The following is a 26,920-nucleotide window of genomic DNA, read 5'->3' as shown; positions in this document are numbered from 1 at the left end:
TGAACTAAGAACCACTGGGTTCCCATGCTGTTTAGTTTTGTTCAGTTGCAGAGTCTACAAATAAGAAATGTGATATAACCATACAGTGGTTTTCCTGATAATAAATGATGAGTTTTATTTGCAGTTTATTGGCTGAGGGAGGGTTTTTATAGACAGTACAGTTCTGGGAAAAGAGGGTGAGGTGTTTTTTATGAGGAACTCTTCAGTTAGTAAACTATTTGAAGTGCTGAAAGCACATTAGCACATGCATTTCGAAACTCCTTTGCTGATATACACTATGCAATATGGGTAGTATAAGTGTGAACGCGACCATTAGTTTGATACACAGCTGGCAAAGCTTCTAATCTAACAGTAGTGATTAAGCCAGAGTCACAACAGCTGCTGTTCCATATTAGCTGTGATGGCTAATATGAAAGGTTTTTCTTCACTTCATGTCTTAAGCATGCAGTGGTTTTCCTGAAAATTAAATAATGAGTTTTGTTTGCAGCTCTTCAGGTTTGGCATGCTTAGTAATTATTTAGTAATCAGTTGTTTTGATGTCTTTCAGCTTGTTGTTTTGCTTTTACAGCCCACAGCTTTACTGTTTGGGTTTGAGGATATGAGGCAGCTGGTGAGTGGAGAGCAGTGGACAGCAAAAAGGAGCTAGAAGGACAGTCTCTGCTCGGTCCTGCTATCGGGGCTAGAGAAATCCTATCTGTGTGGGAGTGTGTGCGTGTGTGCACTGCAATAGCATGCACAATGCTGTTGGAAAAAACAAAAGCATAACATTCAAATGGAGAAACTCACAGTTTCGATTGCTAAGCTCGTTTTTAATCGAATAAAATGTGTATGTATGTTAATGGTGCAGTTGAATTTATGAAACGCTCAGAGACGTTTTAGTTTTAGTAATCTCCAGTACTTTTAAAATCGTAACAATATTATTCCTGCTGACACAATTATAAATCAGTGCTGTGCTGTTTAATTCTAAGCCTCTGTCTGATAACATATTAGCTGAATCAAGAGGAATAGAATTCTGGATTGTGTTATTGAGCTAAACCAGCATATTTGTATAAAGAGGAATTGTTAAGTATAGTATGAACGGGACAAGTTTATGTAAATACCCTGCCATGGCCTGATAGCACAACTATATCACAACACAGTGGAACATAAGAGATTTTAGAGCCACATGTTACACTCTCCCTCACTGGCAGGATCTTGGTTAGGAGCAGTGAAGTGAGAGGGCAAACGCAATATAAAGGCTACATATCGACATTTTTCAAAATATCAGCTTTTATACAAAATAAACAAAGTTTCATACAGTAACAATGGCTATGTGGAGCTTTAAAAATAGCTGCCAGTGATGACTCAGCCATCCAGCAGCAGTCTAGCACCTGGAAACCTGCAGCTCTGTCTCTGTTGCTCCCTATTGAGATTTTTAGCCTCTGTAATTGTGTCTTTCTTCAGTGACAAACACCTTTGTGGCGTCTAACATACAGGCTGTGGATTTATTTCATTATATAGATTATATAGAAGAGTTTTAGGCTGTATTTTGATTCTAGTAACTAAAGGTGCCTTTCAGATACAGGGGAAAAAACTGTTGGTATTTTTTTCTCCTTGCTGCTAAAAAGAAACTGGGTCAGAACTTGCTGCGAGTCATGTTTTAACATTATGTAATATGCCATGGCATTTTATCCTGAATTAGCACTCCATCCTTTCACAGGCAGAGACGGGGTTTGGGGCCATGTTTCCTGTCTAGGTTTGGAAGGTTTGGTGCGTTCTGATTGGGTGGAATCTGTTTAGGTAGTTACATCATCACCTTTTATAGCTGTATGAATATGGATGAGCATTTGTTTTCCCAGCGTTGTGTAGATAAGCCTGAGTGTTCTTAATACACTGCCTCCGTTTATGTAGGAGTTGGGTTTGTTCTGAATAAATGTGGAAATGGACAAAATTAGGGTTGTCTCTAAGTTTGTGCCTCTTCCCCAGACGCAAGTCCTTAAATGTTGGATATTTGGCTATACAGACTTTAACCACATACTGTTACTGTTATCTGAAAGTTGATTTAATTTATTAAAGACTAATAATCTCAAAATCGTTTCTTGCTAAGTGTAAAAAGCCCAGATGCTTTGCTCTGTGTCTGTGGTTAAAATGTATTTCAGTTTTCTCTCACAGCATCTGCTGCAGTGTCCTTGTTTGTCATGTCATCGGCACAGCAAGCTGCTGGCTTTGAAATGAAAACGAGATGAAAAGAGTCAGACAGTAAAATGTCACCTTGCTTTTCACCCCCTCTAAAAGGGAGCTGGACACCTTGAACGTTGCCCCCGTCTTTGTTTCCTTCATTAATTCAAACAAGGTTGTCTGGTGTCATCCAGTTATGTCGGCGGCTGGGGTTGAAGTACAGGCTTGACTTGCACATCTATTGTGTTTGAGCCTTCAGGTCTGAACAGACCACAGTGGGATCAAACTAGGTGAGCTGTCACAGGGAGTTTACCTTTTTATTTGCATTTGCCTTAATCAAACACAGTAAGCTATTGCAGCAATAGCTGCCAATGTTTTCTTTATTTTCAGACTGTGAGAACTCTTCAGATTCTTACAGTATTACATGTGCGTCTGCGATCGTGCACACAAAATTGTGATTGCTCAACTCATCTGAGATCTGTTTTGATTAACCTGTCAGTGGAAACTGAAACACTACCTGCATGAAAATATTATGATGATGATTTTTCTCTTGCAATATATGGCTGATGGGTTCGAAACTTTTATTCTCTCTAATGATGGGAAATATCACTGACAGCAAAATGTACACATATCTATGTCCATGCTTTTAAGATCCATCTACTTTAGTGAAGGATTTTAGACATCTTATGATGCACATGTTAATGCATACATTAATACACCAGCACTAGCTCATTGCAGATCTTGCTGTCAGTGGATATGCAGTACGTTCCTCCTCAGGCCTGTGAGTAGAGTCACTACAGTGGAGGTGCAGCAGACATTGCTTGGTTTGCTCATCAGAGAGCTCTTACTGGAGCTCCTGTAAATGGCCGGATAGTATGCATTGTTTTATTATATATTTTTTTACATTAATGTAAGTTTATGTTGAGGAAATACTGCTGGCTATATATGATATGGTATGATATATATCCGGCATACAAATGTAGATATCTGTATGAGCTTCAAAAATCCAATGTGCATTAGAGCAGCGGTCCCCAACCCCCGGGCCACGGATCGGTACCGGTCCGTGAGTCGTTTGGTACCGGACCGCAAGAGTTGAGGCTCGGGTGTGAAATTTAGGGTTTTTATCGTTTTTTTAGCGTTATTTTTTAATCGTTAACTCCATTTCCCTGGGTCTTTTCCCGTGTGTTATGAATAAATCTTCTTTTTTTGATACCGGTATTGGTTTTATTTTCTTGTATTAATCTGCAACTCCTTAAAGGCCGGTCTGTGAAAATATTGTCGGACACATGGTCCGTGGTGCAAAAAAAAGGTTGGGGTCGCTGCATTAGAGCACAGTACGTGTACGAGACTGGGAATGGAATTTAGTATCAAAAGTTTCCAAACCAAACATGGTTGTCAGCTGCCAGCTTTCCCAAAGTCTAATATCAGGTGTGTGTGTGTGTGTGTGTGTGTGTGTGTGTGTGTGTGTGTGTGTGTGTGTGTGTGTGCGTGTGTGTGTGTGTGTGTGTGTGTGTGCGTGTGTGTGTGTGTGTGTGTGCGTGTGTGTGTGCGTGTGTGTGTGTGTGTGTGTGTGTGTGTGTGTGCGTGTGTGTGTGTGTGTGTGTGTGTGCGCGCGCGCGTGCGTGTGTGCGTGCGTGCGTGCGTGCGTGCGTTTCAGCAACTACAGTCACTCATAGCTTCACTGAAGGTGATTTTTAGGTTGCTAATATACACTGTCAAAAAAAAAAAAGCTGCTTTGTGGTGTTAAAGAAATGAACAGCAGGGGCACTAGAGGAGCAACAACGAGATTACTCCCAAAGCACTAACGGTTTTACAGGTGGAGGACATTTTTCCCTCCTCATTAGTTTTGCATTTGGATCATATCAGTGTTACTACTGGCAGCATGAGGTGATACCTGGACTCCAGCACAGGTAGTCCAACTCCTCCAGGCACATCAGAATGTGCCATGGCTGGAGGATTTGTTGTGTTTCTCACCGTAGTCTCAAGATTACTCACATTACTCAGTCCAAATCAGTATTCAGCACGTCGCCATTGAGATCTGATGTGGTTTTAACGTGTCCCTTTAGTTTTGGGATGTTTTTTGAGCAGTGTAATAGTGTAATATTAATTATCATGATGGTGAGAATATTATTTTACAGAGGATTATCTGTAAAATAATTGCAGTGCACTGCAAAATACAGACAAATGCTAAAAATCCTGCTGGCTTTAAAACTGCGAGTTTTCAGACTGGGCTCATGTGTGGTGAAATCCCCTCCATCCTTTATCTCTCTGAACTTGAGTCAGTGCTCCTCCATCTCTACCTCACTTTGGTTTCCATGTAGAAACCCCAAAAAGATGAACATGTTAGATTATTCATGACACTAAAAGTTCAGCTGTGAGGATGTGGGTTGTACACTGTTGATTCTCATTCTCCACACAAATGTTTGTGCTGGGAAAACAGCAGACTGTACAAATCTCACGGACAACTTGACAACAGACATTATTTTTGAGGATTTATAGAATATTAAAACCTGGTCACAAAAAGTTCGAGTTTGAATGATTCATACTTTAGGTCAGCTTAGTGCATGTAAACCTCCCACCACCCTTTTTTTGATGATCAATTTATAGTGACAAAAGCTTTTCAAATGCTAATGTGCTCTTGCCACTTGCTGTGGTCCAGCAAGTGCGCTTTTATTCAACTGTATTGTTAAAACTCTTTCTCGGGCTGCCTGTCACAGTTTCTGTTTTCTATTAGTGGCACTTGGAGATTGTTGCTGGCCCTTCACTTTGTGTCTCTGTCAGCCTCTTCACCACCACCCACACTCTCATCTGCATAATTAATCAGCACTAATCACCAGGTGAGGTTGTTATAAACAGCATTCACCCCAGGTTCACAAAGACTGTCAGTCACGGAAGCTGCTGACAGTTGCTGTGAGTTTATTGAACGGAGAGTTTGAGGAAAAGTGGTTTATTTTGGGATCAGACTGTGTGCTGTATTTAGAGAAAACTACCAGCCTTCCAGGAACAAACTCCTCTGACCTCTTTGCCCCAATGACTGAGGGTCATCTGTTTGCAACTTGGTGGGAGTGGCCTCAGTGTAATGGTAAGACAGCACACTGAGCCAAGATTAAATTAGGAAAGCACTCTGCTGGTGCCTCTTCACAAAGCCTCGTTAATAGATCTCTGGCGTTCAGTGACAGTTTGCTAATCCCTTATTGTTGTGAGCAGCTCTCAGTATCGTCTGCCCTCTCAGCCAGTAGGTCTCTGGGTTCTAACCAATCAGAACTTTGTGATTTGATTTCAACTGTAGGATTATCTGAGCAATAACCAATCAGTGGCCCTGTTTTCCCCGTCTTCCTTCTCACTGAGCTGCCTATGGTTGTTTTGTCTGACTAGAGATTATATAGGATCCTGCTTCACTCCGGCGGTGACCATGACACCAGATCTATTCACTGCAGCTGCCTGGACTAATATGATGGGTTTCTGTAAACCTGAGCCAGACGGTATCTTGGAGGTAGTGAAATTAAGAATCTTCTGCAGTCGTGTTGATATTTGCTGTGTCGGAGTTATGACTGAACAGAAACAGCGCCCTTACTGTTGCAGAGCTGTTACTTTTAAGATAAAGAGCGGTCATGGTGAGCAAACCTAATCAGAGCCTGTTTGTTGTTTTTGGTCAGCTGTTAAATGCTTCCACTCTCCGCTGTGCACAGGTGGAGGGAGTCATGTGGGTGAGTGTCTGTTGTTTGTGGTCAGAGCTGCTTACCAATTACACTGTAATGTTTATTGCTCTGCGGATAGGACTTAATAAGAAATATAAACCAATGGTTGAAATATTTAAGTTGATTGTAATGATTAACTTCCTGTTTATGAGACATTACATTAATAACTACCTGCAAAGTAAATGGTGTACTGTACTGAAAATATAAAACACTTGAGTAACAAAGTGGTTGTGCTGTTACATGGATATTTATTGTACCCAGAGGATGCATCCACAAAACATTAATACTTTTCTCCTGTGCTATTCTGAGGCTGATGCCGCAGGGATGACATGTCATGCAACCAGTGAATAATCCCGAAAGTTTCATTTGGCCAAAGTTCTTTTAAAAGTGATTCTTGTCACTTGGCAGGAACCTTTGAAACTACTCCAGCTCTTATTTAGACGTTCCTGCTTAATTAAATAATTTGTGGCTTTTAATGATTTCTTTGAAGAATTGGGTGCACAAGTTTGAATTAATTTTGGAGTTTGGAGTTTGTCCCTTAAAAGACATCGAAGAACCTTCAGCACCACTTATTAAAGTTGTATGGTGCTAAATCAATCATTCAACCCTGGAAAAAGAGCAGCTCAAAGCTCAAATTACCATAACATGCTCATGATAAGTGTGTGTAAACATCTGATCACAGCTCTATACTTCTACTATGCATGCGCAATGTTTGCTAACATAGCTTCTTTGGCTGTTGTTTGGCTCTTTGGGGAGCTTAGACATGACAGTTGTCTTCTTTGCCCGATCTCCTATAGATTTCTGCTCAGGAGTCAGCTCTCCCACTTATATGATGTGTGGTTTAGTCATATAGCTAGCCAGCTAGCATATCCTAGCAATGACAGAAGCTGCTAACTATAATCTGTAAGCATAAGCTGGTGCATAATATTTCTAAGAGCAGGTTAGCATGAGGACATTATCACATTGCACAAAGCAGCGTTGGATTTATTAAAATCACATTTTTTTAAATTTTACATTTGATTTTTAAGTTTTCAAAATGAATGTGCACTCACTCAGTTTGCTGAAGATTTCTAAACTCATCTTGTAAAACCAGTTTCATTCATCATTAATCAAAATCAGTTCCCACTGTCACGTTGCCTTGAGGTATATAGTCAATATCAGATGTGACACTAACTGAAGCCCAGATGATCAATAAAACTGTGTCTTTTGAGTTTGACTAATCGGTAGACTCGACCTCTGGGAAATGTTAAAGAGCTACAACCGTTCAGTGACATTTTAAATGCAAAGCAGTTGTTAGTTGCAGTGTGGGATCAACCACTGAGATGGTCCTTAATTATTATTTTGGGATTCTCCGGCAGCAGCTGTTGTAATTAATGGGCCGCTGATTGGTAGTCATTGGGAATGTGACCATTTATTCTCCATCATGTTTGTGTGTGCGCTGTAACTTTATCCATTGCTGTGTATCACCAAGTCTCCCTCCCACTGCCTCCATCACCCAACAGATTTATGTTAAGTTGTCTTCCATCCACATTTTGGTTAAACTAATGTCTGTTTTTTTCTGTCTCTTGTCTCCTCTGTTTTTTGTTGTGTGTGTGTGTGTTTGTCTGTTGTCGTCCTGTGCGGCTGCGGCTTCACCTGCTGCTGCTGTTGCTGCTGATGCTGCTGCTGCTGCTGATGCTGCCCACTATACACCAACCCCACTGCCCGCAAACCCACCACTGCCAACATCTGGTGAACAACACATGGCGGACACCCCTTCGTCCCCTTTAATCTCTATCCAAAATCCTCTGACACATTTTCCAATCCCTTTCATTTTCTGTCTTTCCCTCTGTTTTTATCTGCTATCACTGTCTTGCCCTTCCCCCTCATCTCCACCCTTTGCCCCTGCTAGCAACACGCAGAGTTGAGAGAGCAGCATGCCACCTCCGGTAAGCCAGTGACCTTTCAGAGGAAGGGCTAAGGCCAGTGTACCCAGTCAGCAAACTGGCCAGGACTGATATTTAGGCTGAAATTGATTAGAAAAGAATGCATGTCCTCTTGCTTTTCCCAAGTATTGAGCATTTAAAGTCAGTTTTAGTGGTTAGTTAATTATGTATTTTGGGAAAGTGTGTCACTGTCCACTTCATATGTGGCTTCACAACAAAATGTATCTGCATTTGGAAAAGCAAACAAAGTCCATTCTTTTGAACAGAGTGCAAAGATGAACTTTTTATATGTAGCATATAAACTGATATTAAGAACGCTCACCCTTAACTTCAGATGTTAAAGCAAAACGATGTGATTGTGTTGCTCTTTCCTTTGTCTAATATGTAAATTCCACTTTCAAATATAGCAGAGAGTCATATGGACTGGTTCACATATTGTGCTTTTCTACTCTTCTTGAGAACTCGAAGAGCTTTATACAAAATGTCCCATAAAGCACTTTTGTCTACACCCAGGTGCTTTCTGTGTAACATTCCCACACCTTCCTACTCTGATGAATGAATTGTAGAGCCATTAGGTGTTTAATATCTTGCCCAAGACTGGCAACTGGAACCATTTTAACTAAAACAATAACTTCTGCTGTTGCAAGATGGTGTGTGTAAAAATAAATGAGTAAACACATTATTTAAATAGAGATGGGATAACAAGAGACATTTAGCTGCTGACCCCAGTAAGACCAGAGCAGTTGTTGTTTTTTCTTGCTACAAATATTTTTAGAACCATAAATAAATTTTTAATCCAATGTGATTGGTCACACTTCATCCAAGATGGGCTCCCATTGCTAAGCAATAACTTGCCTGCCTGCCTGCTTCATTAGGGCTCAGTAAACAAGGTGGAGTAATAGGGGAGAGGCTCACATCTTCAGGTTATCAGCTCTCATGAAAACCGTCATGATGATAATGTTGAAAACAAATATTATGTAAGTTATCAAAATAGGTTATGAAACAGAAGGCTGCAGCTATCAGATGCTCCACAAGAGGGTTGTGTGTGGATGTGCTCTGATTTCAAGAAAGGTGGCAACATGTCAGATTTTTCTTCTGATGTCTTCCCTTTTCATCTCTCACCTCTTCTTCCTTCTCCTTTTATGTAGCTGCCATAGTGTGCGGTGATGACACCGTCTTTCTGACACAGACCCCGAGCAGGATGAGCCAGCGCCAGGTGAAGGAGCGGGACAAGGAGAGGGAGAAGGAGAAGGAAAAGGAGAAGGAAGTAGGCCTCCAAACACCCAACAGGGAGCAGCTTGCCAGCCCCTCTACCCTCAGCCCAGGAGTCAGCTACAGCCACGGTAAGATCTGCATTCCAAAACACTGGTTTTTTATTATTGTCGTTAGTTTGCACTTTGTTCTTGTTCGAGAGCTGAGTGCCTCAGATCACATTCACACTAAAAAATTAGTCAGGATATTTCAGTTGGTTTAAATGTTGTAAAAGTGCAGAAACGTGTACTTTTCAAACCCTAACCTCTTCATGCTGCTCACTGTTTATGCAAACGTTTGACCTCCTCCTTATTTTTTGGCTGCTATGGTAATGACAGGATAAAGTAAATTACTAACACCACCCCCACTCCACACCCCCTCACATCACTACATGTCCTCAATCATAATAAAAGCAACCTGTGCTGCCTATTTGAACAAGTCATGATTTTTTTCCCCATTCAGCCTCTCAGAGTCATCATGCAGCACTTTCCTGATTATTGCTGTTGTACTTAATGCTAGTGCAGTAAATATCTGTATAATACTGAATTTAAACTCTGAGCAGATTGTTGACGCATTGCTACATGTACTTTCTAAGCAGATGTATTATGCCAAGAAATTTGATAACGACTGGCAGACAGTTAATCCTGCACAAACATGTTCAGCTTTGTGCTTCTAAATGTTTTTTTTTAATATAAATTTGCTTTTCAGCCATCACAGGAATCCACAGTAACTTTACATCAGTTTCTAAAATCAGTGCTTCCTCCAGTCTTTGTGGGAATTTCTGTAGTGAAATTCTGTCTTAGATCTCCTGTAGCCTGTAGCATAAAATACATGGCTCTTGCAGTACCACCCTTATGACCGACATTAAAGTACAGTAGTATAGGCCTATTTAACACTACATACAGTTTACATGAGGCACTTTTATTTCTTATATGAATGTTATTAATTTTAACTGTCATAAACAGGATGTGACGAGTGATAATAATAACAACTGTTCTGCATTAAAACATTCACAGCAGGTGGGATATCCAATCTTTAACTGATTACATATGAAAAAACTACTCTGCATTTAATAAGGCTTTTGTGTTTTTAACATGTTTTAATGTTTTGTATCTTCTCTGAGTTCATTTTAAAGCTCAGTTTTTAAACCCTTATGATGTAACTGCAGCCCAGCCCAGTCATGTAGCACATCATTATATAGCAGCTAGCCCAACTTCAGTAACCCTGCAAAAGTCACTGCTGTTTAGTTTTCTGTCTTCATTTATATTGGAAGTGATAACAGAGCTGTACGTTTTAATTTTTCAGAAATCCCTCTGTCAGAACATGCTATATTATTTAATCTTAAAAACATTTTTGGAGACTCCCGCGGTCTCCAAGGGGGAGAACAGCCATCATAACAAATGCTGAACTGCACGCTCACCTGGAAAAAAGAAGCAAGCGAACTTACAAACTGGAAACTAACTAAAGACTGACTCAAACAGAAGATTCTTTACCCTCAATAATCACATTAAGCAACGGTTCTGAGAGAAATACAACTGAAATATATGAATTCAAAGGTGTGCATTATATAAACTGAAACTATACCAATCAAGTCATTTTCATTTAAATAGATTACGTCAAATGTTACATCCACTGCCAAGTTAAAAACAGCAGTTATCTTAGTGTGCCTGTAAGCACTGCGTCACTGTACCACCCTAATAAGTACATTTTAAAGTCTGGTGTATGTGTTCAAGTATATTATCATTTTCCTACATGTGTTTTTACTGCAGGAAAGAACCAATAAGAGAAGTTTAATTCCAAAAATAAGAGATCCATCACAGGAAAGATGGTAACTCCTACTGACTAACCAGTATATTGAGCAGGTTTTTAGTCATATCTGTTCATAGCAGACCTTTTCATCTGTGTGTCTTTGGTTAAAGTTATTCAGATTTGTTTGGAAGTACATGTTTATAATTGGAAAAATCAGCTCTCTGTTTCCTTTAAATGAAAAGTTATACTAATCAGACGCATTCCTCTCTCTCCAGTATTTTTAGAAACCGTGTCTATAAGGGATAAAATATGCTCTTCAGTACAACCAGGACTTTTGTGCACCTGACATGACATATTGCCTGTGATAATATTAGCAAACTAGCAAACATTGTGTCGTGGTTTTGACTGTGCGGTGGCGCTCGTGATTGCCGTCTGATGCGCCTGTTTAACAGATGGAGCAAAGAATTTCTTTGAAAATCAACCAGCAAGTCAAAGAGAGGAGGTTTGTTTCTGGGCAGCATCACATGGCATGAAATGATAAGATGTCTTTCATGTGATTCCTCAAATTTGACCATTTTCTTCACTAACCAGCTCTGTGTAATGAGGCTGAATGCAGAACTGAGCTCCTCTGCAGCAGTTGCTCTGATAAAGCACATGACTATTAATTGTTTGTTAGATATCCAGAATGGCTGTCCCAGACGGGAGCATTAAAATATCACCGGCTCAATCGCTGCACAACATGCTTGAAAAACACCATATACTTCATATACTGTACACTATAGGAAAGGTGCACACACACACACACACACACACACACACACACACACACACACTCTGACCATTACAATCATTGTAGTTGCTGTTGAGTTCTAAATAGAGCTGCATACTGTACACGCTGAGCCTCTTAACTCTTATAATCCTGTTTCCTTTGTCTTCTTTTATTCTGTTGCGTGTTATGTTGACACTTTAAGACATAGAAGCAATGGCCATTTGTAGCCTCAGGATAGCTATCAGGGTTTTGCTTAGTCTCTCTCTTTTTTTTCTCCAGCCAACTGCAGACCTTTTTAGGAGATCCCAACTTCAAACCTGCTCATCCTGTTCCACTCGAGATTTGAGCTTCCTTTCTGGAAACCATCTCATTCAGGACTGTTGATGGGCTCAGGGATGGAAGTTCCCATGCAGCAGAATAGGAACAAATCAAAGAGGGGGTTCTATAGCTTTGAGGAAATTGGTCTTACATCATTGCTCATGCCTTATTCTTGTATTACAGCGCCCTCTTGTGGACACCTTACTGTGATTAAAAAATTACTAGAGTGTTGTTAGATTTCCTTGTTCTCAGTGTGTGTTCTTAGTATCAGAAAATTTAGTTTGATTCCTCTTAAGATCACAGAGAGCATGAAGGACAAAGAAGCGGAGGCTGATAGTTTTGATTTTGAGACTGTAAACTGTGACAGATCCTTTGTTTTTATTGCTGTGAGTGAAAAATGTTCCAATGTGGGATTTTTATTTTTAAATGAAAAACATTTTCTGGCAAATCTTGCTTATAGCATACAAGAAAAACTGAATCTCTGTGTCAGTGTTTCCTACATTATTCTAGGGTGGAACTCACTTTCTTACCACAAGAGAGAGCAAGCGGTACAGGGAATCTAATGACTGTGTTGTTATTGCAGAAACGCTCTCTGTGTCAGGCTTATCAGCCTAGGTGTATGCAGTGATCGCTGAAGAGTGTGATCTGTGTGTTGCTGTGTGGATATAGGCTCAACACATCAGCAGCCTTTTGGGATCGGTCCATTAAAATCTTTGTCAGACGTTCGATGAGATACATGTTTTGTGTTTATGGTATAGCTGAAATGTATTAGTATACATACTGGAGTAAAAAGTGCTTAGTCAGCCCTTGGCTAATATTTTTCATTTCCTGGTGTAAGCATTCTAGTCCTCACTGCTTCAGAGAAACAAGAGTCTGTAAGAATATATACCCAATATGACCCTCAAGTCCCTGCAGTCCAGAATGGGTATCCATGGCAACCGATTTGACTTCAACGTCTAGCCGATGGTCTTGTGTCAAAGTGATGACAGTGTTTGCTTTGACGTGTTTTCTCTTGACCAGTGTTAACATAGATTCTGCCTGATGTCCTTGGGTTAAAATAGGCAGTTTTTTAATATTGGAGTTCACGAATGAATCCACCCCATACACGAGGGCACGACTGCTGCTGTGGTACAGATCTTTCTGGAAGAATATTCTGTAGGAGTTGTGAGAACATTCACATCTAAGGTGTGAAGATGGAATGTGATTTTGAATTGCTGTGTTGGTGTGTCGCTGCTGCAGAGCAGGATTCCTGGAGGATAACAACTTGTGTTGAAACATAATCACATTTGATTGTACCCCAGCTGTGATGTGCTGACTAACCCTCGTGATACATTTGCATACATAGTAATCATTTTAAAAGGCTAGAGCTTAAAGCTCCATGTTTACATGTTCATGATGGATGAAATCCCTCTTATCCTCCTCATAGCAGATTCTGACCTCATTAGCAACCATTTGATTGTTTTTATAAAGAAATGTGCACAAAAGCACCTCCTTGCATACTCCTGGAAGTTTCAGCATTTCAGTGTGGCTTCTAGTATTTAGTTGAAGTCCCCTCTGTTGTCGAAAGCTTATGTGCTTGATCTCCTGATGTGATGCACCACTTTCAGATCTCTGGTATGGAGCTTGAGACTTGATTTTCATCACTGGTGAAGATCCTGAAAACAATTGGGTCAGTTTGACACTGAAGTTGATTTCCTTACTAAAACTGTAGATATGCAGCACTGAAAGCAGTCCATGCATATCCACATTATCTGAAAGCAGAGAATGTCTAGATTAAATTGGTCCTCATACGTTGCTTAGATGCTACAACCTAGTCAATAATCTTCTTCTACATCTTCTTTGCTGTCTTCTGCTCCTCCTCCTCATTGCTTTTGTCAACCTTTCATAATTGAAGTTAATTTATTGTATTGTAATTGATCACGCAGTTCTGCATTTCTGTCCTGCCTGGGACAGATGCTGGACACACTGGAGGGATTATATCTGGGAACATAATGGTGTCCCCATGGAGGTGTTGGAGCAGGTGGCTGGGGAGATCAGTGCTTAAACTACTATCCCCACAATTAGTTGTAGATGCATGAATTGATCCAAATATATGCGTGAGCATGTAGTGTATTTACATTTCTACACAAAGGGAATCCAATTTGACTGCAAAATTGACTTTTTGGAAATCTAATTACTGCTAGAACGGTTGGAGGTAACCAGATTACTGCAGCATCTGCAGAAAAAGTGACTAGATGTTTGATTTACCACCTAGAGTATGTATTTCCTATTACTGATTGGATAGTTTCAGCTCACTTTGAAAGTGGGATTTTCCCATAAACTATCATGTGTGCTCTCTAAATATGAATTCTAAAATTTTGAATTTTCAAAGGATGATTTTTGAGTTTATAGATTGTAATGTACTGTAATAATCTTTCAAGTCAGTTCAGTTCAATTTTATTTACACAGCACCAAATCACAACAACAGTCGCCTTAAGACACTTTATATTGTGATGTAGACCCTACAACACTACAAATAGAGAAAAACCCAACAATCATATGAGCCCCTATGAGCAGCACTTTGGCGACAGTGGGAAGGAAAAACTCCCTTTTAACAGGAAGAAACCTCCGGCAGAACCAGGCTCAGGGAGGGGCGGGGCCATCTGCTGTGATTGGTTGGGGTGAGAGAAGGAAGACAGGATAAAGACATGCTGTGGAAGAGAGACAGAGGTTAATAACAAGTGTGATTCAGTGCAGAGAGGTCTGTTAACACATAGTGAGTGAGAAAGGTGACTGAAGAAGAAACACTCAATGCATCATGGGAATCCCTCAGCAGCCTCCACCTATTGCAGCATAACTAAGGGAGGATTCAGGGTCATCTCAACAATCTTGTTGATCGAAGAAAGACGGACAAAAAATACAACTATACCTGCAAGTTTTAATTTTGTGTTTAGTTCAGATTGCTTTCATGACTTTGTGTGCTGTTTGGATTATTTAGTTTAATTAGTGAGAGACAGAGCATAAAAACAGGCGCACAAACTCGGTGTGTTCCCTAAAGAAATAAACTCATCACTAAAGGAAACTTCACACAGCCACTTTCACTTGCTCCTCTTGCCAGACTGCTACTGGGAAAGTTTGAAAGAGATGCATGTGTGAATCATACGAGGGGGCGGATAATGAAGAGGATAAGACGGTGAGAGAATTTGATAAAGATTTGATAAAGAAATGAAGAGGAATTGTAGAAGAAGGAAAAAAGAGGAAAGGCAGGAAGTTAAGCTACAGTGCCAGAGCAGGTGGAGTCGGTGCGGATTTAAGCTCAGCCGCAGGGATTATGGCGTCAGACAGGGTTAACAGCCACTGCCAATCCAGTGTCCCTTCTTCCGCCTACGCTCTCATCCAATGAGTGCCTGACCCTGAAAGGCAAGAGCACTGAGCGAGTTTGACCAAGGTTTGTCTGTAAAGAGCTGGAGGACACAAAGACATGATGGAGAATATGTCTGCTTGCAGCCTGAGCTCTGCTCGGACAGCTGAAGGCTTGTCTGGACTGACATGACTTGGGTGTAAAGCATGATTTGGGATCTTAAACTGCCGGCAGTACTTAACGTTGGAACATTTTCTTTTAAGATTTAACCTTAAGGAGTCCAAGGTATAGTATTAAGTAGTACAAGCTGTCACAGCAGTTGAAGTAGTGCTTGGTGGAATTGGAGACAGTGAAGGCAGAAGAGTAACGTAGTTTGAAGCCGCTCACCTGACTTCCAGCGCTAGCCTGTTTAGTGATTTGTGCTGTCTTGTGTGCTTTTGTGCTTATATACTCCATGTAAGGTTGCTCTCACGAGGACAGAAGGGAGCTCACACCAACATAAAACCACTTTTACTCATCAGAGTATGAATGTGGTCTGAAACAAGAGATATGTATGTTGTTTGATTTACTGTAGGAAGGAGGAGTACAGCAGAAGAATGATTTAAAAAGCCTCCGTGCTCCACAGCTAATCTCAGGCTTACAGGGTCTAAGACTATAGACGTTTTACTGCGTGTGACTCTTGAAGGTGTTTGAGTCTTACTATTCTATCAATAGGTTTTTGTTCACTTTTGTGATTGACTACAAAACATGATAATAACTTCTGACTTGTATTTTTTCAATAACTCAACAAACAGCTGTATTTATTGCAAACATAGTGAAGAATAACAGGAGAGTTAATGAACTTTGCTTTGTTTTGAACCGTGACACCATGTAAAGCATCAACAGTGGTCAGATCAACTTAATGTAATAGCAACTCTGCTCTGGACAAATAAGACTAAGAGTCTTAGTGGCTCCTTGAGGCCGTATTTAGCCATAGGAACATCTCGAGCTGACATGCTAACAGTGGTGTGCTATTGCTATCATCACAATGCAGAATATTCACCATCTTCAGCTGAAGTTCATGTGCAGCTAATAGAAACAGTATTGATCAAATGTAAAGTTGTGCCTCAATGATGGCCTATCATAACGTGCCAAGTAATCATCAAAAACATCCCAGAGTGTGACAAGAATATCTTTTCTGTTTTTTTTAAGTAAATGTCACATACATGGTTGTATTGGTTGCACTGGATCCTTATCTCCAAATTTAAAGCAGCATTCAGTGGCTTTCAAGACGGTTTATGTTCAGTTCTCCTGATGACGAAACAGAACAAGGACATCATACCGATTTTACGTTGTGGGCCACGTACAGTGTCATGAACACTTTGATCTTCATTCAATTCAGTGTCACTTGTATAGCACTAAATCAAAAGCAGATGTCACCTCATTGCAAAAGTGTGAGTAGGCCTTACCAGTGAAACTCCTCTTTGTCAGTGTAAAGAAGTTTAGAAGACAAAACTTCAAAACACAGACTTAACAACGTGGTGTATGCTGTACAGTGCAGCGAGGAATGCTCAGACCTCTACATCAGAGAGACCAAACAGCCACTTCACAAGCGCATGGCACAACACAGAAGAGCCACCTCCACAGGACAAGACTCAGCTGTCCATCTGCATCTTAAGGTCAAAGGTCACTCTTTCGAGGATGCCAATGTTCACATTTTGGACAGAGAGGACAGATGGTTTGAAAGAGGAGTGAAAGAAGCATCTATGTCCACTGTGAGCGACCATCTTTGAACAGAGGCGGGGTTTACGACACCAACTGTCTGCCATCTATAATCCAGTTTTGAGATCCCTTCCCAGACGCCTTAACGCCCACTCACATCCTGGGCCATCTGACCTCAGGAATTCGCATAAGGTGGGGCCAGGTCTCACAATGAGCTCACCCGAAATCCTGGCTGATTGGGACCCACACCCAGTTGCACACCTTGGCTCAGGCGATTAGAGGATCATCAGGGGGTCCTTTTGTCCCTCTGTGGGGGGAAACTCCCACTAGGTTTATATCTGGGACTCCCCACCATTTGACCTTAGAACTGAAGAAGCTTCTCGGATGAGAGGTGAAACATCTTCAAGCAACTTAAAGAAGTCCAGACGCTTTTCTTTGCAAGCTCCTTTGACTACGATGACCTGGATGACTGAGAACCTTCACAGACATAAAGAAGTTTAAATACACATTTAATCCGTTAGATATTTAAAGAAACAGAAGTGTAGTGTCAGGCTTAAATTATAAGAAACAAATGTGTAAAATTACTGAAAAGCTTCTGTTAGCTAATAGCCCAGGCTGTCATGTGATTATAAAAGAGAAGCATCTTGTTAATTAAAGGTGGGGCTTTTGTTCTTTTCTTTTGAATGTATGAAGAGTCCGCCCTGGGTAGCCTGGACATAGCTGGGAAAATGACCCAGATGATGACTAAATTTAGAAAAAGACTATCATGTGACTCAGAATGCCTTTGGAGTAACCAAAATGGGCATTTCCTCCTCTGCAAGCAGGTTAATGAGGTCTGGGATGTGAATTATACACGCAGACCATCTAATTAGCTGTATTAATTAAAGCACGGTTGAGGCAGGCAGTGCTCACATTTATCAGCTGTAGATTGATTAGCTACGTTGGGGACGGATGTTTTGGAAGGGATTACACTCACAAGTACTTCACAAGTTATCTCGGCTGAAATGTCCATGGACAGCTGGCAGGCAAGGCTTTGCGAGATGCCAGCAGATTTCTAGATTCCTTGCAAAGGTCTAGAATGAAAGAATGAATAGGACGGGTGAGATTAAAGGTGGCAGAGGACTGAAAGGAACAAGAGCTGATAATGTTCTTCAGTGTTGGGTTTCAAATCTAAGACCCAGGCCAAATGTGTTCTTTCGCTCTTAGATAAATAAACGAGTTGTCAGTGACTGTGTTTATATGAACCATACTGATGACACTTATCTTTCATTGGCCTTCAGCTTTGAACCTAAAAAGTTTATCCTTTAAAAAAATCCTGAACACATTCACTGCGTGTATAAGAGAACTAAATCTAAAATAATCCACATGTATCAGCTTCTGTCGGATTTCAGACGAGACCAGAGGTCAGCTAGATTCATGGTGCAGAGGTACCATTTATAGAAAGTGCTCAGTGTGTCACAGATGTGTGCCAACAAAGCACTTTACAGTCAGTGTCACCTACAGGCACAGACAATGCACCTGGTTTTAGCTCTATTTACTGTACCTGTGTCCAGGAGAAGCACATGTTTCAATGCGGCATTCAGTGGCCGCGCTGCAGCCCGGAGCCTTCTGTGCCTTTGAACACTAAAGCTTAACCCGGCAGTGCTGACAGGCTTTCTTATTTCCCTGTGCAATGTGGGAATAAAAGGGTGGTCTGAGCAGTGGTGTGACAACAAACTTCCTTCTGTCCTCAGAGCGTGTGTGTGTGTGTGTGTGTGTGTGTGTGTGTACATATTTGCAATCTGATGACTCGTTATAGCATAGCAGGTATGGTTTACAAGCTGTAGTTATTTGTGTTGTCAGACAGAATAGGGAATGAAAAAGGGACATTTCACTGCAAATTAATTTGGCCATTTAAAGCAGCAGCAGCCAGCGAGGAAGCTTTTCTGACTCAGTCATACTAAACGAATCCAGACAACACGGTGTACATCGACTGTACAGACATTCTCTTATTAACCCTGCCTGCTTACTGCTGTGAATGCTTCGAGTAATTTGAAGTCATTAGCTCGATGCTGGACTGAATTATCACCGTTTCCATCTTCAGTCTAACACTGCCTCTTCTCTGATGGCTATGGAGAAGGGAATTGAATATTCTTTTACTAATCTTTGAAGACCAGCATAGCGGAGCACTCAAAGAATGGTTCAGCATGTGTCTCCATCAAAACAACCAAGAACTGAGTGATTAAAACATCACTGTTGTACCCTGAGTGACTTAGTAATCGTTAGCCCCCCCATGGATCGGGGGGGGGGGGAAACACAGCTAGGTCAGTTAGTGAACTAGAACATCTGAATAATGATTATTCAGCCTGAATAATCACAGTATTAACAAAGAAGGTATTTTTTGGATTCACATTTGCCCATCATATTAAATGTAAACCGAAAAGGGCAATGGTGAAAAAAACCCATCCTAGAAGCCACTGACTCTGCAGCAGCTTCAGGAGAGTTTGATTAAGTAACGTGATCATCGTTTTTTTACTTTTTATTCTGAAGGTCATGAACAAACTCTAAACCTTATACATTTGTGAGCAAAACTTGCTTCAGTGCAAAAGGAAATGTCAAAAATTAAAACTTTGATAACTGGCTAATCTACATTTGCTGAAAAAATAACAGCTACTGATTGATTTCTTACTTTCTAACGTTCAGACTAAGATGTCTGCTGACCACGTGGCAATCATGTAATACGTTTATAATGGACTGAAGCTGAATATGAGTCCTACGTTTATACCCTAATTTTCTAAATTACTGTTAAATGTTTTAATGCAGCTTTGACCTCCTCAGAATTTGGCAAACATAAACACTCAACAGTTTAAATATTTTCCCAACCCTGCCTCAGTGCTGGCAGAGTAGATGAATCAAACTATTATGTGGCAATCCCACCTTTTCATTCGCAGTGGCTGTCATGCTGGCTAACAGCAGTGATGCCACAGCTGCTTCCACAGCAAGACTTTCTACTTTGCTGCGTTAGCCAGGAGTATTGGTAAGAGGTTGAGCTTATCATCTGGCATCTGTGCCTTATAAAAGTCTATTATTTGCCATGTTAACTACATTTATTTTTAATCCTTTTAATTTGTTTCTGTGTCTTCCTTAGTTGTTGTGAGGGCATGAAGGGATCCTTATCCTCATATTTCTTCCTGTAATTTACCTTCATCTGCTGATGTCAAAGGATTGAACGATGACACTAAATTCAGCTGGAGAAATATTTTGACAATAATAAGTATGGTAGACGTCAGAGACATGCCACCCCAGTGACTAATCCAGAGTAAGGTTGAAAAGCGGTGAAGTGTCCCTTTGAATCTGAAATAATGACTAAGAGACGCAGCAAGAGATTGAGCTGAAGTGAAAGATGAGATGCGGAACATAAGGGCTGTTTTCAAGCTAAGATGCGGCTCCCCTACCCATCCCGAGGAGAGGGAGTGGGAGGGGCTCAGCTTATTCGTTATTAAGTACTTACAGGCTGCTGCTTTCATACACACTCACAGGGCACAGATTGAGTGAGAGAGAGGGAGGCAGAGAGAGAGAGGGAGGAAGAAAGCAGTCGGCTGAAGGAAGCGTAAAGGAAAGCAGCGACTGCACCGGTCCAATGCCTGCTATCTGAACCGCTCTGTGTTTCTGTTTGTGTGTGTATGTGTTGCTGGTTGGGATATTCGCTTGCACACTAGCTGTGTGGGGAAGATCGGATTGTATCCCGATACCCTTCGACCTTCCACCTTTAAGTTTTCCTTACCCACCCCTCACTCCTTCCCTCCCGTCGGGGGAGCTCCTGCCGGCCCCATGATGAAGGAGGAAGGCCTGCTTAGTCGTCGCCGTTTCTCCACGTGCGGCGGGACAGCATCGCTTCGACCTCCACACCCGGACGGACGCAAACTCATCCGCAATGCCTCGTTCGGGGGCTATAACGAGCTGTCACCCATCTCGCTGCCAGGTGGGTGCACAATGGCGTGGAACGTCTCGCAAAGCTCAACGCTGGGAAGTGATGCAGGCTTATTAGTAGGTTTGCAGATGATTGACTTCTGACCTCTGCTACTTTTTGGCCTTGTGTCCTAAATACAGTAGTTGTACTGTTGGTATTGGTTTACTGTGGTCCTGAGAGTTTCGAGAACCGCCTTAAATTCTGTGCAATGGGATGTATTCATGAAAGGAACCGATTCTGTCGACTGCATCATAGAAGGATTTGTTTGTAGGTGTTTCGAAGGGATACGTGTGAAGGCAGAGACAAACTTTTGGATGGGGTAAAACACCAGAATTCTTAAAATGGGTACATTATTTGATGCTTTTAGGTTTTCCTCAAAGGCATTTATAGTGTTGACTGCTTTTATTCTCACACCCACACAATCACTGCATAAGTGTGTCAGTTGACTCAGTGAAAAAGTCATTTTTAACATTCAGCAAATACATGAATTGAAACATATGAAGACTCAAATCATTCTGATTCATGTTCAAAGCAGGGAATTACAAAGTTGACAGATAAGTCATTATCAAACACCATGCCACTCACTTTGATTGGCTGTAACTTAAACTTGCCTCAGCTCTGAGGCACATTGAATCAACTAGCAACGAGAGCAGAGGACACTGTTGCTGTCAACAACAGAGCTGTCAAAAGATTAGAGGCAACGCAACAGGCATTGTTTCTCTTTGAAGGGTGCAGCACTGGGCTTTATCCTACGTATGCATTTCTTTTTTGCTTGGTCATTGTTGAGAGATGATGCATGTCTTAGAGGACTTTTCCTGCTCTCCCCTCTTTCAGAGCCACACACACAACCATTTACAGAGTCAGGAGATAGCCTTCCCTTCAACTGGTTTAGCTTTACGCGGGTTCCTGTGATACCTCTATTAGAGTGCAGTGATAATCCTTATTTTTGAAAGTACACTTAATCCCAGAGAACATTTAGGATTAAATCAGTTTTGTGTTCACTTCCTTTTGTTTATCCTGCTGAAAATGATGTAAACCTGGAGGCAGACAGCTGGCAGGCGCAAGAGCTTTCAGAGAGTGAACGTCCTCTGTTCCACTTTCACAAGTAACCGTTTTAACCTTTATGAATCCAGGAAAGGCTGACTGTGCACTAGAGCAGGGCGATATGACCAAGAATATTTATCACTATATACATTTGAAAATTTGCGATAACTATATAACTGACGATATAATTGACACTAGACAAAATACTTTACAACTCCACAACTTTATTAGTGCAAAAAATCCCATCAATGTATTTTCACTGAAACAAGCAGCTGTTTTTTATCTGCATTAAAGTTATATAAACATGTAACAGTGCAAATGCAAACTCCTCGCTGACAGTTTAACCAAAAGGTGTTTCCAGTGGAAACTGGCCGACATATCCTCAGCATAACCATGTAGAATATCCACAAAACTTAAAAAGTCTTATACACACACAATACGGTAATATGTTGAAGCACAGTACGTATCACTCCGCGAGGCTCCGCCTACGATAGCCGTAATGCTCCGACAATCCATCAAGCGGTGCGGCTTCGTAGCTTAGCAAAGTCGTACTGAAACATTTGACAGATTTTCGAGCGCCGTGCACATAAAATCGTTTCCAGGTCAGTAAACACAACCAGAGTTCATACATAAGGCACACGGGATTATAAGGGGCTCTGTCGACTTTCAGAAAAATCAAAGGATTGATTTGAAGTGTGCCGTATTTTCCAAGCAACACGGTAATAACGACGGCCCGCTAGCATGCTCTACCAAAAATAGTGCTTTGTTGTGTGTCTGACGGACGAAAGCTAAACCAGTTCCACACCAGTGAAGCTGCAGCATTTTTACAAACCAGTTCTGGTTCATCCGTTTCATTCACCGATCCGCTTTCGCTCTTCTCATTCTCAGTCGCCGCCATGTGCGTATGTAAACATAGGCACTGCACATATTCTATCGCGATATTTCATTTTCCTATCGTTGCCCAAAATTACACCGGTATTACCGTGAACAGTATGATATAGCCCAGCCCTACTGTGCACAAACTCTTTTCAGCATCATACTGTGATTCAGACTTTCACAACGACCTCAGTCCTCTACTGTTTTCTTAGTGTGCAGCTCTCCCAGTTCAGCACTTTGAGCCATGTCAGTACCATGGTCACAGTGGTGGTCTTTCTCTCCTCGGGTGGCTCTGCGTCTGCTTCTTTCCCCTTTAAAACAGCAGCTTCTGCAGCTACATGTATATTTGGAGCTACGAGACATCGTCTGAGTCATACTCTGTTTCTCACAGTCAGCTCCCAGCCTTAGCTCCATTCATCTTTATTTTAGACATTCTGCTGCAGGAGACATGTGGTGCAGACGGGTAGACTCATTCATTTTCTGTGTTTTTGACAATCTCTTAATATATCTACATGTTTTTTTTGTTTTGTTTTGTTTTGTTGTTTACACCCACATTCCTCCAGTTGCCAGTTGACATGACCCTCTGAGACACTTTTCCTTGTTGTGTGTTATTCCTTGTACACTGAAATACATGCTTGCCAGCTGACTTGGTGTTTTTAGTCTTTTCACTTCCTTTTGAGGTTGGGACTCTGTATTTTCATTACTAGGAGCAGCTGTACCACTTCAATGACAAACACTTTGTTTAACAAAACCGATAAGGGCGAAATTACTAATGAATATTCTTTCTTTGTTTCAATCTGTCAAATAGAAGATTTTTCTTCTCTGCTTTGTCTTTACACTTGTGTTTGTGAGACACAACAGGTGCTAAAACAAATAGTTAGCTGCTGTCCCAAAACTCTGAAGGCAATCAGTGCTGATGAAGGCAGAGTCACCAAGCAGCAGTTATAAGTGGAGGTGTCCACAGTGCCTGAGGCGAGGAAGAAGATCCGGAGAATACTTGTAATTTTGTGTCCTCTTCCACTAATTGAAACAAAATGAAAGAGGCAGACTGGGAGGAACCCAGCATGCATGGCAAGCATAAAAACACTCTGGAAGTTTCCTAGAAGCAGAAAAGAACACGACCTTAAAAAGGGGCGATAGAATCATTGAAACTGAAGGTAAACTCTCTGAATAGTGACTAAGAGAAAACCTTCAACTTTTCTTATCTTTTTTAATGTATCTCTATTTGTAAATGATGGCTAGTGGGTGGAACAGGAAATCTTGGGTCAGATATCCACTGGTTGTTTCCGAAGCCTCGGAAAATGCCCCCCCCCCCCCAAAAATAAAAAAATAAATAAAATAAAAAAATAAAAATAAAACTAGAAGTCGTGACACCATCCTGAGTTCCACATTTGGATCTGCCTAAACCTTCCTCCCACTTTATCAGCTGACAAGCCAAAATGTCATTACCTGCTGTCTGGGGAACAGTACCAGCATCTGCCAGTGTACATAAGCTCAGGTGAAATATAAATAGACCAAGACAAAAAACAGCAGCTGTGGTAATACAACCAGCCTAATGCCCTCTCTGTCATCCATACACATCCTGTTTGAAATACCAACCTTTTTTAAAAGATAATATGCTGTTGTCTCCTCACATCAGGATAAAAGTACAGCACTGTGGATCAGAGGTTTATGTGCCTGCTTTTGCAGTGGTAAGCTAAGGCTGCATAATAAGCAGGTTTGAAGGCCACCAACCAGGCCTGGAGATTTAAAAGAAACCTGGGCTCAGCTGCACCTAATGCTCTAACCTTGTATTGAAACGTTGTATTGTTCATCAGCCCATCACTAAGTGAGAGAGCACGCCCTTAGTTCCTCGGTAGTCAGAGATTGAGTGCAGCGGAAATTGATTTAGAGGTTGAAACTTGGCTTTGGCAAAACTAATAAGAGAGTGGAAAAAGCTGCATGCCTGCGGTCCATAATTAGATAGTCCCTGCTCATCTTCAGGTCAGCATGACCTAGCACATTGTATGGTGGATAGGATACTCTTTTTAGATTATCAAGAGGAAGTGGCACATTACAGTGTCTATGCATAGTTATGCCGATTTGTTTTAGTTTAAACGGGAGTTCCTTTCGAAACATGAAGGGATTAGTTCAGTTGTCATGGGAAAGATGACCTGGCCTAAGAAAACATTTGAACAATGTCATCTGTGGTCCAGTAACTGTGGGAATAAAACAGTTTCTGTCAACATCAAACACAACCTGAATGAATGCACGCATCGAGTGATTCAAATCCACGCTAGCTGGTTCATCCTCACCTCTCCTCGCAAAGCAATTGCAGCTACATGCAGCAAAAACGTCTTTGTGGAGGAACAGAGAGCATTTGAAATTAAATTTGTAGTGGTTAACACATTTGCCTTACATGTCTAAGATCAGGAAAGAAATCAAGAGGTCACAACCTTAGTGTGCTCCTAGTCCCAGTCCCAAGCTCGGACAAATGGGAGTGTTGCGTCAGGAAGTAAAATCTGTGCCAAATCAAAGTTGTGCATCCATCTGCTGTGGTCACCCCTTGGGAAATAAGGGAGCAGCTGAAAGCACCTTGCCAGTTACGTGAATTCATGCACTGCTTTGAGCTACTTTACAGATTTGTCCACGCATACTAAATTACACTAAAACAGTATCCATGACTTTTTCCAGCTGGTGTTTCTTTCCCTTTCAGTGAACCAGACGTCTTTCAATTTTTTATGATGTGTCACCAGTACCATAGAGATGCTGTTGCTATGGCAGGTTTCCCACAGTAGCAAACACTCAGGCAGTTTGCTTCCCTAAAATTGAAAAGTCACTCTGCTCACAGGCTTCCCCCCCCCTCGATTTGTTGTTCTTAGCTCACCTGTTGCCATGGCAGCGTTCATATTTCCTACCAGAATAATAGAGCAGCATCATAGAAAGCTGCGCGTAAGCCGATTTTGAAGAAACCTAGAGACTGCATTGATTAACTCCCTGGATCAATCTGGTTTTATGAGCTTTAAATGAACTTGATTTAATGAATGTGACATAGTAGGGATCCAAGTGCTTGCAATAAAAACATCTTCTGGTGGGAGAAGCAGCTTCAGGGTTGCATTAAACAGAGGTGTAGCTCCAAGTTGAGGTGCTGAATACCAACACTGCAGATGATTCTTAGAAGTGAAGGGACCTTTCAGGGCCAGACCTGTATCTCTATGGATGTAAGTTGAAAATGAGTGGTTTGCTTATGTCAAATTCCTAGTGACTTTTTATATGTTTGAGGATATCAAAGAATGCTGACGTAACGCCTCATTTAAGCAGCAAACTACAAAACCAGGGAGGTTAAAGTACTGTGTTTTTGTCGTGCTCACCCTTTACTAATGCGTCTGCTGTCTGACCTACACTGTGCTTCTAATGATGTAGTCTCATTCCATTCAGTGAGGGATTTTAGAAAAGTGTAAAGGCTTTGGATTTAGCAGGATGCAGCTCTTTCTGTCTCTTTGCTGTTTAATTCCCTTTTCTCTCACTCGCTCTGTCTCTTTATCTCTTCAGTCTATGATGTTTGATGCACACTGAGATCTTTGGAGCTCCTTTCAGTCTGCAGTGGTGTGTTAGTCTCCAACACTCTCAGCCAGACACACAAACACACAGTCACTGATTTCCAGCCACATACATAACAGGGATTCCCATGTTATTGTCTTTGCATCTCACTTCTGTAATCAATTCTACATGTTTCTCATTTGTAGTCGTTTTGTTTATGAGCTCTTTTGAAGCAATCTGCTTGAAAAAGTTTTGACTATCATGAGGTTTTTCTTCTTGCATTGTCTTAAAAAGGCTATTGTATGTTCCCTGCCTTCAAAAGGCTACAAAACCTTTCCCCCAAGGGTGAGTTTCTATTTCTGAGATTGTCTAGATTAAAAGCAGAGGACATGTCACAGATAACGCTCCGTGCCTTCATGGTATGACATTAATGAAGAAACACACAAACACTGGAAGGTGTTGATTTTACATGAGCTCATTAGCAGATGGGCAGTCTCTCAGGTCTCTGCCTGGAAGAGGAACTCTAACCTTAGTCATTAGACAGTGACTGTCAGCAGTGTCACTGTCACATTTGTGACATGGTAACAAGCATGTCAACTGTTTTCCGGCTGATCTTTGCTTTTT

At 41.2% G+C, this 26,920-nt stretch overlaps 1 protein-coding gene across 11 annotated transcripts in view; it reads left to right on the top strand.

Annotated features, from left to right (window-relative positions):
• osbpl8 (oxysterol binding protein-like 8) overlaps window positions 1-26,920 on the top strand; it is a 95,244-nt gene that overhangs the window by 48,655 nt on the left and 19,669 nt on the right. For 6 of the 11 annotated variants that reach the window (XM_040050817.1, XM_040050812.1, XM_040050813.1 and 3 more), the window contains 2 exons: window positions 7,747-7,783; window positions 8,929-9,123. In XM_040050817.1, the coding sequence (XP_039906751.1) occupies window positions 7,747-7,783; window positions 8,929-9,123 (232 nt within the window). Of the gene's footprint in view, window positions 1-7,746; window positions 7,784-8,928; window positions 9,124-20,529; window positions 20,870-26,920 lie in introns of those variants that run through there. The other 5 variants (XM_040050819.1, XM_040050820.1, XM_040050821.1 and 2 more) reach the window with 2 other exon arrangements.

Source organism: Simochromis diagramma, unplaced genomic scaffold (assembly GCF_900408965.1).
Source record: "Simochromis diagramma unplaced genomic scaffold, fSimDia1.1 OVJJ01000131.1, whole genome shotgun sequence".
NCBI lineage: Eukaryota > Metazoa > Chordata > Actinopteri > Cichliformes > Cichlidae > Simochromis > Simochromis diagramma.
The sequence above is the reverse complement of the archived record's forward strand: the minus strand, read 5'-3'. Positions and strand labels throughout refer to the sequence as shown.